This window comes from Suncus etruscus, chromosome 15, assembly GCF_024139225.1.
Source record: "Suncus etruscus isolate mSunEtr1 chromosome 15, mSunEtr1.pri.cur, whole genome shotgun sequence".
NCBI lineage: Eukaryota > Metazoa > Chordata > Mammalia > Eulipotyphla > Soricidae > Suncus > Suncus etruscus.
Genome location: NC_064862.1, coordinates 40,797,977 through 40,810,842, shown reverse-complemented (window position 1 = coordinate 40,810,842; position 12,866 = coordinate 40,797,977). Strand labels below are relative to the sequence as shown.

Genomic DNA, 12,866 nt, shown 5'->3' with positions numbered 1-12,866 from the left:
TGCTCTAACACAGAGTTACCTCCCCAGATTCTGTGCCCAAAGAAAGACTTGGAAGACCTTAAGAAAGGAAAGAGGATTCAGGAGTCAGATGCTAAAAAAGGAAGAAATCTCTAACTTCTATTCATCTTTCACCCCTGAGGATGTAGCATTGTGTATCATGACCCTTTGGAAGTTCCTTTTTTTCTTTCTTTGTTAATAAAAAATAATGTATTGGGGCCGGAGAGATAGCATGGAGGTAAAGCGTTTGCCTTTCATGCAGGAGGTCATCGGTTTGAATCCCGGCGTCCCATATGGTCCCCCGTGCCTGCCAGGAGCAATTTCTGAGCCTGGAGCCAGGAATAACCCCTGAGCACTGCCTGGTGTGACCCAAAAACCAAAAAAAAAAAAAAAATAATGTATTTCCAGTGTCTTATCTTCTAATTCATTTATACAGCAGGCTCTTGATTAAATGTTTTTTTTTTTTCCTGTACCTGAAGCTTTTTTGCATGATTATCAATTCCAGAAACAGCAAGAAAGAACAAATAAGATCTGTACTGGATTTTAAAGTCAAATGAAAGATATTATAATACCATTTTTAACAGATGAGATGCAAAAGACATTTCAAACATCTACATCTAGAGCCAGGATCTTTAACTTAATCTCAAAATAATTAAATAATTACTAATGCACTAACTATCTTGTTTTTTGTGTGTAGGTTTTTTTTTTTTTGGCTCTGCACTCACGGGTCACTTCTAGTGGACTTGAAGGACCATTTGGGGATACTTGAGTCAGTTCTGTGCAGGGCAAGTACCTTCATTATGCACTGTATGATCACTCTGGTGTGTATCTATCCTGGTGAAGGCAAAAAGGGCCCCCAGGAATCACAATCACAAGTGCTTTCAGAATATCAAATCTTTTGGAAACATAAAACTTGAGCTAGGAAAATTATTCTCAGGCCCAAATGCAAAAGAAAAATGTCTGCAAGGCTCATAAGTACATTTGAGTTGAATGTTGTGCAAAAGGGCTGCAGAAAACAGATATCATTGGCATGATAATGTCTTTTGAGCAAAAATATTCCCAAGTTAAGAGGTGAGTCATTGATTTAGCAATGAGTTAGTAATATTTGACCTTTTCATTAGGGAGATTCTCATGAGTCCTTGAATTTTTATCATAAATTCTCTTTTGGGGGGAGATGGGCCCATACCCAGTGGTACTCAGAACTTATTCCTGGCTCTGTGCTCAGTTATCACTCCTGGTGAGGGTTGTGGTACCATATGTGATGCCAACGATCAAACCTGGGTCAGCCATGTGTAAGAGAAGTAACTTAGCCCCATACTATCTATCAGGTCTTCTATTTGGATTCATTATAGAGAAAAATGGATTTAAAGATTGGCAACTGGTGAATGATTCAACTTCCATGTGGACGGGACTGGAAGTTCCAACTCTATAATCACAAGTTTAGGCTCCTGACAACCAGCCCCAATTTTCAAGTACTTCCTCTGCCAACTCATTCACATAAGAAAAGATGTTATGGTCATTTTCCACACTTGAGGGAAATGTAAAACTTCAACTGTGAGTCAGAACCTGGATGAAGGCCAAATGTCTATAAAAAGTACATGTTTGATTCTCTGAATGATATAAATCACATTCACACAAGAGACTTTATAAAAAAGGTGAGGCCATCCACACAGGGAAGGAGGAAGTCAAGGTCTCACTGCCCATGACATGATACTGTATTTAGAAAATCCTAAAGGCTCTACAAAAAAACTTCTAGAAATAATATATAGTAAATACAAATATATTATATAGTAAATATAGTAACTAAAGAGGTAAAGTCTTATACAATGAAAACTATAAAATACTGCTTCGTGGGGCTTGAGAGATAGCACAACAGGTAGCGTATTTGCCTTGCATGCAGCCTACCCAGGTTTGATTCCCGGCATCCCATATGACCCCAGAGTCTAGGCCTGCCAGGAGTAACTGGGTATGAACCAAAAAAAAACTACAAAAAATACTGCTTTATGACTGCTAGACAGACTCCTCCCAGGTTTTCTTTTCTTTTTTTTTTTTTTTTAAACAGAACCACATAACTTAAATCATCTTGTTCTGTCTCATAAATTGAGGAGGGGGAAGGATGGTACCAGGACCAAACAGTTGTCTGAACATTGAGTAGAAATAAAAAAAAATGATCAGACTTAAACATCAAACTCAAAGTCAACGACAACAGAATCAATACCAAATCTACAACAAGCTATACACAGAGGGGAGCAATTATACTAGCAGTGTGGGGGGACAAAGGAGGGAGATACTCGATGCATGCTTGGAACAGGGGTAGAGGGAAGACAGCAATTGTGGTTGGAATGCCCCTGATTCACTGTCACTTTGTACCTTAAATATTACTGTGAAAAATTCGTAATTCACTTTGGTCACAATAAAACTTATTTAAAAAAAAAAAAGAAAGAGGCTGTGGGGTGGGGTGGAGCGGGGGAAGAAAAGAAAGAAAGTAAGAAAGAAGGAAGGAAGGAAGGAAGGAAAGAAGGAAGGAAGGAAGGAAGAAAGAAAGAAAGAAAGGAAAGAAAAGAAAGAAAAAAGAAAGAAGAAAGAAAGAAAGAAGAAAGAAAGAAAGAAAAAAGAAAGAAAGAAAGAAAGAAAGAAAGAAGAAAGAAAGAAAAAAAGAAAAGAAAGAAAGAAGGAAGGAAAGAAGAAAGAAAGAAAGAAAGAAAGGAAAGAAAGAAAGAAGAAAGAAAGAAAGAAAAAGGAGAAAGAGAAAGAAAAGAAGAAGAAAGAGAGAGAAAAGAAAGAAGAAAGAAAGGAAGGAAGGAAGAAAGAAGAAGGAAGGAAGGAAGGAAGAAGAGAGAAGAGAAAGAAAGAAGGAAGAACAAGAAGAAAGAAGAAAGAAGAAAGAAGAAAAAGAAAGAAAGAAAGAAAGAAAGAAAAGAAAGAAAAGAAAAGAAAGAAAGAAAGAGAAGAAAGAAAGAAAGAAAGAAAGAAAGAAAAAAGAAAAGAAAGAGAAGAAGAAAGAAAGAAAGAAAGAAAGAAAGAAGAAAAAGAAAGAAAGAAAAGAAAGAAAGAAGAAAGAAAGAAAGAAAGAAAGAAAGAAAGAAAGAAGAAAGAAGAAAGAAAGAAGAAAGAAGAAAGAAAGAGAAAGAGAAAAGAAAGAAGAAAGAAAAAGAAAGAAAGAAAAGAAAAAGAAAAAAAGAAAGAAGAAAGAAAGAAGAAGGAAGGAAGAAAGAAGAAAGAAAGAAAGAAAGAAAAAGAAAGAAAGAAAGAAAGAAAGAAAGAAAGAAAGAAAGAGAAAGAAGAAAGAAAAGAAAGAAAAAGAAGAAGAAGAAGAAAGAAAGAAGAAGAAGGAAGGAAGAAAGAAGAAGGAAAGAGAAAGAAAAGAAGAAAGAAAGAAAGAAAAGAAAGAAAGAAGAAAGAAAGAAGAAAGAAAGAAAGAAAGAAGAAGAGAAAGAAAGAAGAAAGAAAAGAAAGAAAGAAAAGAAGAAGAAGAAGAAAAGAAAGAAAGAAAGAAAGAAAGGAGAAAGAAGAAAGAAAAGAAGAAAGAAAGAGGAAGGAAGAAAAAGAAAGAAGAGAGGAAGAGAAAGAGAAGGAAGGAAAGGAAGAAAGAAGAAAGAGAGAAGAAAGAAAGAAAGAAGAAGAAGAAGAAAGAAAGAAAGAAAGAAGAAGAAAGAAAGAAAGAAAGAAAGAAAGAAAGAAAGAAAGAAAGAAAGAAAGAAAGAAAGAAAGAAAGAAAGAAAAGAAGAAAGAAAGAAGAAAAGAAAGAAAAAGAAAGAAAGAAGAAAGAAAGAAGAGAAAGAAAGAAAAGAAGAGAAAGAAAGAAAGAAAGAAAGAAGAAAGAAAAAGAAAGAGAAGAAAGAAGAAAAGAAAAGAAAGAAAGAAAGAAAGAAAGAAAGAAAGAAAGAAAGAAAGAAAGAAAAGAAGAAAAAGAAAGAAGAAAGAAAGAAAGAAAGAAAAGAAAAAGAAAGAAAGAAGAAGAAAGAAAGAGAAAGAAAGAAAGAAGAAGAAGAAAGAAAGAAGAAAGAAGAGAGAAGAAAGAAAAAAGAAAGAAAGAAAGAAAGAAAGAAAGAAAGAAAGAAAGAAAGAAAGAAAGAGAAAGAAAGAAAAAGAGAAAAAGAAAAGAAAAAGAAAAGAAGAAGAAAGAAAGAAAGAAGGAAGAAGAAAGAAAGAAGAAAGAAAGAAGAAAGAAAGAAAGAAAGAAAGAAAGAAAGAAAGAAAGAAGAAGAAGAAGAAAGAAAGAAAGAAGAAAGAAAGAAAGAGAAAAGAAAGAAAGAAGAAAGAAAGGAAAGAAAGAAAGAAAGAAGAAAGAAAGAGAAAAGAAAGAAGAAAGAAAGAAAGAAGAAAGAAGAAGAAAGAAAGAAAGAAAGAAAGAAAGAAAGAAAGAAAGAAAGAGAAAGAAAAGAAAGAAAAGAAAGAAGAAAGGAAGAAGAAAGGAAAGAAAGAAGAAGGAAGAAGGAAGAAAAGAAAGAAAGAAGAAGAAAGAAGAAAGAGAAAGAAAAAGAAAAGAAAAAAAGAAAGAAAGAAAGAAGAAGAAAGAAAGAAAAGAAGAAGAAAGAAAGAAAAAGAGAAGAAGAAAGAAAGAAAGAAAGAAAGAAAGAAAGAAAGAAAGAAAGAAGAAAGAAAGAAAGAAAGAAAGAAAGAAAGAAAGAAGAAAGAAAGAAAGAAAGAAGAAAGAAGAAAGAAAGAAAGAAAGAAAGAAAGAAAGAAAGAGAAGAAGAAAGAAGAAAAAGAAAGAAAGAAAGAAAGAAAGAAAGAAAGAAAGAAAGAAAGAGAGGACACAAGGAAACACATCCCCTGCTCATGAATCGGGAGGATTAATATCACTAAAATGGCAGTAGATTGAAAAAATAGATTGAAAACTCCTAAAATTCATTGGGAACAATAAATGTCCATAAACAGCTAAAGCAATTGAGAGAAATAAGATGGAAGGCATCACTTCCCCCAATTTCAAAATGTACTATATAGCAGTAATTACTAAAACAGTATGGTATTGGAATATAGACCATCAAATCAATGGAAGAGACTTGAATATTCTGAGACTGACCATCAGGTATATGATCAATTAATCTTTAATAAAGGGGCAAGAAATACAAAGTGGAGCAAGGAAAGCCTCTTCAATAAGTGGTTTTTGGGGAAAATGGACAATTACATGCAAAAAAAGTGAATTCAAACCTCTTTAATGCCTTGCCCAAAGGTCAAATCAAAACGGATTAAAGATTTTGGTATCAGACCTGAAACTACAAGGTACATAGAAGAAAACATTGGCAGAACTCTGCATGACATTGAAGCTAAAGTCATCTTCAAGGATGAAACACCACTGGCCAAGCAAGTGGAAGTAAATATAAACAAGTAGGATTACATTTAAACTAAAAAGCCTCTCCACCTCAAAAGAAACAGTGACTAGAACAAAGACTGCCCACAGAATAGAGAAACTATTCAGCCAATACCCATTTGATAAGGACTAAGTATCTATAATATAAAGTCATGGGTAGGGGCCGGAGAGATAGCATGGAGGTAAGGCGTTTGCCTTTCATGCAGAAGATCAGTGGTTCAAATCCCGGCATCCCATATGGTCCCCTGTGCCTGCCAGGGGCGATTTCTGAGCGTAGAGCCAGGAGTAACCCCTGAGCACTGCTGGGTGTGACCCAAAAACCAAAAAAAAAATAAATAAATAAAAAATAAAAAAATAAAGTCACGGGTAGAGCTTAACAAGAAAAAAAAATCATCTAGCTCCATTAAAAAATAGGAAGAGATGAACATTTTCTTCAAAGAAGTACAGATGGCCAAAAGACGCATGAAAAAATGTCCCACATCATTAATCAGAGAGGTGTAAATCAAAACAACAATGAGATATTATCTCATACCACAAAGACTGCACACATCAAAAAGAACAAGAACAACTAGTGCTGGCACGAATGTGGAGAGAAAGGACCTCTCATTCACTGTTGGCTGGAATGGTCCAGCCTTTTTGGAAAACAATATGGATATTCCTCAAAAAACTAAAAACTAAAGCCCTATGTATTATTCCATGTAATACCATTTCTAGGAATATACCCTCAAACCACAATGCAGTAAAGCACTATTCACAAGTGCCAAAATCTGAAACAACCCAAGTGCCCAAGAATAGAAGAGTGGATAAAGAAATCATGATGCATCTACACAATGGAATACTATGCAGCTGTTAGAAAAAAAAATCAAGTCATGAAATTTGCTTATACATGGATGTATATGGAGAGTATTATGCTAAACTAAGTGAGGTGGAGAGGTATAGACAAAAAGATTGCACTCATTTTTGGAATATAAAGAAAAAATATAATATGTATTAATAGCCAGAAACAATAGAGACAAAGGGCCAGGAGGACCAGTCACAATGGGAGGAAGCTTGCTACAAGACCAGAGGAGTGTAGCTAGGACAGAGAAGGGATCATTGTGACGATAATAGTTGGAAATGATCACTCTGGACAAGAACTGGGTGCTGAAAGGAGGTAATGATATGCATGATACCCCTTCATTAACAATATTGGAAACCACAGTATCTAAAAGGAAGAAAAGCAAGAGAGAGAAGGCAGGGGCAAGCAGGTGAGAGGACAGGAAGGAGGGCAAGAGGGAATGTGGGGACAGTAGTGGCAGGAAATGTGCACTGGTGAAGGATGTTGTACATTATATGACAGAATTATGAACAACTTTGTAACTGTCTATCTCAAACATTAAAGAAAAAAGAAGGTGATGCCAGCCTGGATCCTGAGGTCTGGAGTGATCGATACATCACCTCTGTAAGTACTGTTCCTCTTCGAGGTGGGTGGATTTCCTCTCAGAGAGCCATGGAAAGAATATTTTCCACATTGCATGTCATGGAATCTGTCTGATATTCAATTCAGCCATTTTAGTTCTCAAGTATCATCCACAACACCTAATGTATGGGGGCAGCTGTGCTCCCAGAAGTATTTATTTTGGGACACTAAAATTTCTGTTTTATTTTTTTCTTTTCCTTTCACACAATATAGTATTTAATTTTTTTTTCTCTCAAACTTTTGAGATTATACAGATCATCCTTAACTCCTAGCCTAGACATTAGCATTTGGGGGCTGAAATGGTGTGTGAGCCAACATTGTCAGGTACCTTTTCTAGACTTGATTCTTTTGATAAGAACAAGTCATATTTACTTAGGTCTTATTCTAAGTTGAGTCAGATTTAACTTTAGCTTTTTAGACTTCTAGAACTAGTTTTTTTGTTTGTTTTGTCCCTATTACTTCTTTTCCTTGAGTAGATAGGATATTGATCATAATGTTTTTATATCTATAAGCTAGAATTATGGTCTTTGGCAAAGCTGAACTTTTTTAATTAAATCAATCAATTCATCAGGGTTTTGTTATAGTTGTTGTTCTTGAGCCACACCCAGCTGTGACCATGGCTCCCTCTTGGTAGGGCTCAGGGGATCAAAATCAAGTTGGTTATGTATAAGTTAACAAATGCCTTACTCACTATACTATCTCTGGTTCCAGATCTGAATTTTTATTTCTCTATCTCTATTTCTAAACCAAAGTCTAGTGGTCATTATTTTTATTATAGTTCAAGCATATAAGATAAAAATTAGCATTGTAACTATTCTCAGGTATACATTTCTGAACAGCAATGTATAGAGAGTGAGACAGAGAGAGAGAGAGAGAGAGAGAGAGAAAGAGAGAGAGAGAGAGAGAGAGAGAGAGAGAGAGAGAGAGAGAGAGAGAGAGAGAGACTGACTCTTGGGAGAGTCTTCTTGCCAACTGTGGGGCAAGAAGCAATGTTAAAGGAAGACCAGTATTTGCTGCTTACCATGTCGAATGATAGTTGTTGGCTCTCCACCATGCAGACTGGCTCTCTCAATGGAAGGCTCGCTGATGTCAGTCCAGTAAACCATCTTGTCCACACAATCAAAGGCCACAGCAATGATGACTTTATCCTAGGAGTACAGAGCAGTGGTGAGAGGCGGTCAGCCATCAGTATCTGAGTGGATAATATGGTGGGGCCTTTCTTGAATCTACAGGCAATCAGTATTAAAAATTTTTCACAAGTATTTCATGTGTTTGTCCATTTAAAAATAAATGTTTACTCTTGAGTTATGATGTGTGTCTATGTATGTGTATCTATGTTTCTATGTATCTGTCTATATCTCTATCTATATATAATATATATTTCAGGTAAAAATTTTTTGTCATATATGTGTTTAGAGATATATACATTTACTATCATTTTCATTGTTCTTTTGAGTTGTATTTGTTGTTGTTGTTATTTTTGGACTTTGGACCACATCCAGTGGTGTTCATTCAATACTTACTCTGGCTTTGCACTCTGGAATCACTGCTGGCATAGCTTGGTGGACATGTCAAAAACTGTTTTTAACTGGACTCAACAGCATGCAAGGTAAGCACTTTAACCTCTGTACTACTTCTCCAGCCCAATTTTTTCATTTTTAAATGGGCTTTTTACACCTAGAGAATAGATAGCATGGTGGGGAAATAGGGGTAGAGTGGACTGAGGAAGAGGGTACTTTGCTGAAAGATGTGGTCTTAGAATACTATATGCATAAACCCCAATAATTAACAGCATTGTGCATCACATCATCTCAAATTGAAACCAGGTGTTTAGAAATTTATTTTATTTGGGGGGCCACAGTTGGTGGTGCTCAGGGGCTACTACCAGCTCATCACTCAGATGTCACTGTTGGTGATAGTAAAGGAACCAGAAAGTGCTAGGCCTCAGAGTTGGAGCTTGGGCTCTAGCCCTTTGAACTATCTCTCTGGCTTGTAAGTGCTATTTTTGTTTTTCTCTAAGGAGTTTCCAAATGATGCTCACTAGAAACCACTCCAGAATATTCTCTGCCAAATGGGGTGGCAGTTCAATGCAAAGTTCCAGAATTTAGATGCTGCCAGGAATACCCAAAGGTTGGCATCCCTGGGGCTACAGTGGTGGTGCTGGGGCCTCAGGGAACTGCACACTGTGATGACCAAAAGATCATGTGGTGCTGGGAATTGAACAGTGGGTTGGGTGCATATTCGGTAGGACTGAGCCTCTACATGGCATTTTGTTTTGTTTTGTTTTGTTTTTGGGTCACACCCGGTAGCGCTCGGGTTACTCCTAGCTCTACACTCAGAAAACACTCCTGGCAGGTTCTGGGAACCATATGGGATGCCAGGATTCTGCATCCACTGTCCTTCTGCATGCAAGGCAAATGCCCTACCTCCATGCTATCTCTCTGGCCCTCTAAATGGCATTTTTAAAGCACAAAAGTTTTAAATTCTTATTCAATCCAATTAATTTTTTCTCTCTTATGATGATTTTGATTAATTGTCTAGGAAAATGTGGCCTACTAATAAAAATATGAGAAATAAAAGGCATACATATTGTAAAATGAATATTGTATACCACTCTAGTCTAACACATGATTGCTTATGTAGGAAGTCCTGGAGAAATCTATAAAATAATTATAACTAATAATCACATCTGGTGAGGCTTTAGCATATAAGAACAATATAAAATTTTATTTCGACAGACTAGCAAAAATAAGTAAAATGGCTTTTTAGAAGTGCCTAAATGTCTAAGTGCCTAAGTGTCTATTAAATGAACAAAAATTCCCACTCCCATTTTGTTGTAATCGGGAAAGGTCTGAGCTGTGAAGTTAGCAAGATCTAAAGTTGTGCAGCTTCTGAAGGCTGAGTCCTTTTACATATCATGCAGGAAGGCTAAATCAAACCCTGCAGAACAGGACTAGATACAGGAGACCATCAATAGCTTCTGAAATGCTTTCCAAGCACAGAGTCAACTTAGAAATACTTTGCGCCCTCTCCCCCATCTAGAGAAGGTCAAAGAACAAAGATGCCTCTGGGTTTGGGGCTCATGCCCTAGTCCCCACCACTGCGAGGTTTAAACAAAAGTAGATATGACTCTCAGTGCCGTAAGCAGCACTTACTGGGGCATGCAGCAGCGTCCGGGCTTCTGTCTTCTTCATGGTGTTTCCTTCCAAAGGCAGATGTTCTATCTTTCCCGTCTGGGCAAAGAGCAAGTGGGCTCCAGGTGGCAGCGGGATTACAGCAGTAGGAACGGCAGGTCCAGGGTGAAGTGGGGGAGCTACTGTACTCAGACCTGTGGGACAGGAGACTCCAATGAACAAGACATATGTGCAGCACTAATGCACAAAGCCCAGGCAAGATAAACCATGCACATCCACACACACATATGCACATCCACACATTTAACCACACAGATTATGGGTACCATCACGTGAACAGCTGCATGTCTACTTTATATGTGAAAGTGCATGGAGCAGAAGGCCTTCGACCATAGACATTTGTAAAGAAGATATCTGAGCTGAATATTAAAAGTCAAGTCCTGGGGGAGAAATGGCTGAGCTTTCTCCTTCACATAAATCACTGCTTTTCAGGTCCTACTTTGGACTGAGACAAGACAGCAAACCTGAACAGAAGCAGCAACGACCAGCCCCTCGGAAGTCACCTTCCAGTGGAAAAGCTGCTGAAGGGATGCCTCAAGGAGGTGGGCCAAACTCTGCCCTGTAGGCTTCAGGCCTCACAAACCAGGGGCAAATAATCCTTTCTTCACACATTGAGCCCTGCCCTCTAACTCCTGAGTGACCCACCTGGGAAAAAAAAAAAGAGGTCCCTGGAGGGAGAATGGGAGGTCTGTACTGTGGTGGGAGGATCTGGGGACTTCATGTTACACCCCAGATAGTTGTATAACAAGATGGGAATGTCCAGGGCTACCCTCTCAAAGTGAGAGCTGAACCAAATCCCTGATCAGGTATTTTTCAGGTCTGTCTGCTTTTCAGGCTCCAGCATGGTTCCAAGTAGATGGAACTGCTTTCTTGGTGACTGCTAGATTCAATCCCTTCTCTCTATACTGCCCAGCACAGTACAGAGATAGACCTTTCTCTCTTCCACCTGGATTAGTCTGAACTTCTGTGATAACCTCACTTCCCATGATCAAGAACTCACGCCTCAATCTCAGCTTCCTCTGTCTAGCCAGTGATTTTTTAAAATGAAAACCTAGTCACCTGCTTGAAACCCTTTCCAGGTTTCTCAGTGGGGAAGCCCTAAAGCTTCCCCTGGGCTTTCTGTCTCAAGGATACAGGCCCTCCAGAGTTTCTTTCTTCCTGCCAGGATGACCAGGTACACCAGCTCCTGAACCCTAGTGCTACCACTTCAGGCCCTGATCTGAACTGGGTTCACATGCACTTCTTATTCTGAAGAAGTACTGGTTAGCCTATCACACCAGGAGCCCCTTCCTCTATGCTCCTAGCCATCCTCTGTCATGTACAGCTTCTCTCCCTACATAACAAACATGTACCTGGACTTTGAGGTCTCAAGGGCCAGCAATGTGACTTCTCTGTCTGCCCAGAAATGCTCATAGCCATAGACTCACATCTAGTTTGGGCTGGATGAATGAATGGAGGCTATCAGTTATCCACTTTGAGACAATGGCGCATGGAATTCATTCTTGATCATTAGCTAAACAGAGCTCAGAAGGTCAATGATTAGACTTGGTGGCAGCATTTTCTGACAATTCCATCCTGAAGGTTACTGTTCTGTTTGGCTCTTAAGTTGAGGCCAAGGAAGCTGAGATTGAGGCAAATATCTTGATGTCCAGAGTCATCCAGCCACAATGGGTGTGAGAGGGTCTGAGGGTCCCCAGATCCCATATAGCAACTTCCCATTGTCACAGGTGGTTATAGACTCAGTTCCCAGAAATCTCTGTGGTTGTTTACTCCTTATATCCTAAAAGGGACCCAAGATCTTAAGGCCTAGGGCCCAAGAGTGAAGGGGGAAAGAGTGCATGGTGCAACCACCTTCCTCACCTGGCAAGCAAGGCCCTGGGAAGGGTTGTGGCTATCCTGTCCCATCAGTAAGGTGACCCAATACAGGGTGTTTAGCAGGGACAGGTGGCGGACAGAAAACACACACCTTCTGCTATCAATAATGCACTGGGATAGTGCTGGGTGGGCATTTGCACAAATGTAGAGAAAAGAAGAATCAAAGGCAGAGAGAGATGGAGTGGAGTGGGGTGACAGGGAAAGGAGCAAAGAAGAGGGGTGCAGAGGGAAAGGAGAGTTGGGAAAACATTCCAATCTTCTTTCCTTTTGTGATGCTGGAGATCACAAAAGGGCCTCACACATGCAACACTGTGATCCACTGCTAAGCTCCACCCTGGGTCCACCAAAGGGCTTTGCTCAGACTTACAGGGTGGCCTTGTCCCAGGCCTCGTTCTGGTTCCCTCCACTTCCCGGCCATCACGATCCACACACCAGCAATAGCCAGTGCTGCCATGGCACTGGGTAGGCATGTACTGTCCATGCTCGTCACACTCAGGGACAAAGAGCCCAGGCGGTAGGGGCCGCTGGGAGTCAGACTGTCTAGCAGCACCCAGGATGTGCTCTCGCTCCAGTTGGCATCGGGTCTTCTCCACTTCTGCAGGGAGACAAGCAGAGAAGAGAAAGTTAGTCAGTCACTATCCATTCTCATGGCTGTGGCTTCCCAGCCCGCACATCCAACTTGGAGGTGCCAGAACCACTTGGTCACCACTGCAAATTTGTTTTGTTTTTGCTTTTTGGGCCACGCCCAGTGACACTCAGGGGTCCTGGCTTGGGGGACTATATAGGATGCCAGGGGATCGAACCTCAGTCCGTCCTAAGTTAGCGCGTGCAAGGCAAACGTCCTACAGCTTGAGCCACCGCTCCGGCCCCTACAGTTCTTTTTTAAACTCATTTCATTGTCAAGATTATGTTTATTTTTCCTATGTTCTCCTGAGCAATTTTTATTAAGTTGCCTTAAAAAAATACAGAGGATTGAAGAGATAGTAAGAAAGGTAAAGCACTCATTCTAATGTAACAGACCCTGGTG

At 39.1% G+C, this 12,866-nt stretch overlaps 2 protein-coding genes across 2 annotated transcripts in view; one reads left to right on the top strand and one right to left on the bottom strand.

Annotated features, from left to right (window-relative positions):
* The window catches only part of LGALS8 (galectin 8), an 811,943-nt gene that overhangs the window by 291,695 nt on the left and 507,382 nt on the right, over positions 1-12,866 (top strand). The gene's annotated exons all lie outside the window — the stretch shown is intronic.
* The window catches only part of NID1 (nidogen 1), a 101,792-nt gene that overhangs the window by 8,841 nt on the left and 80,085 nt on the right, over positions 1-12,866 (bottom strand). Inside the window, exons 13-15 of the mRNA XM_049788090.1 lie at positions 12,207-12,434; positions 9,926-10,098; positions 7,792-7,918 (exon numbers count right to left, since the gene is read on the bottom strand). Of these exons, the coding sequence (XP_049644047.1) occupies positions 7,792-7,918; positions 9,926-10,098; positions 12,207-12,434 (528 nt within the window). The remainder of the gene's footprint in view (positions 1-7,791; positions 7,919-9,925; positions 10,099-12,206; positions 12,435-12,866) is intronic.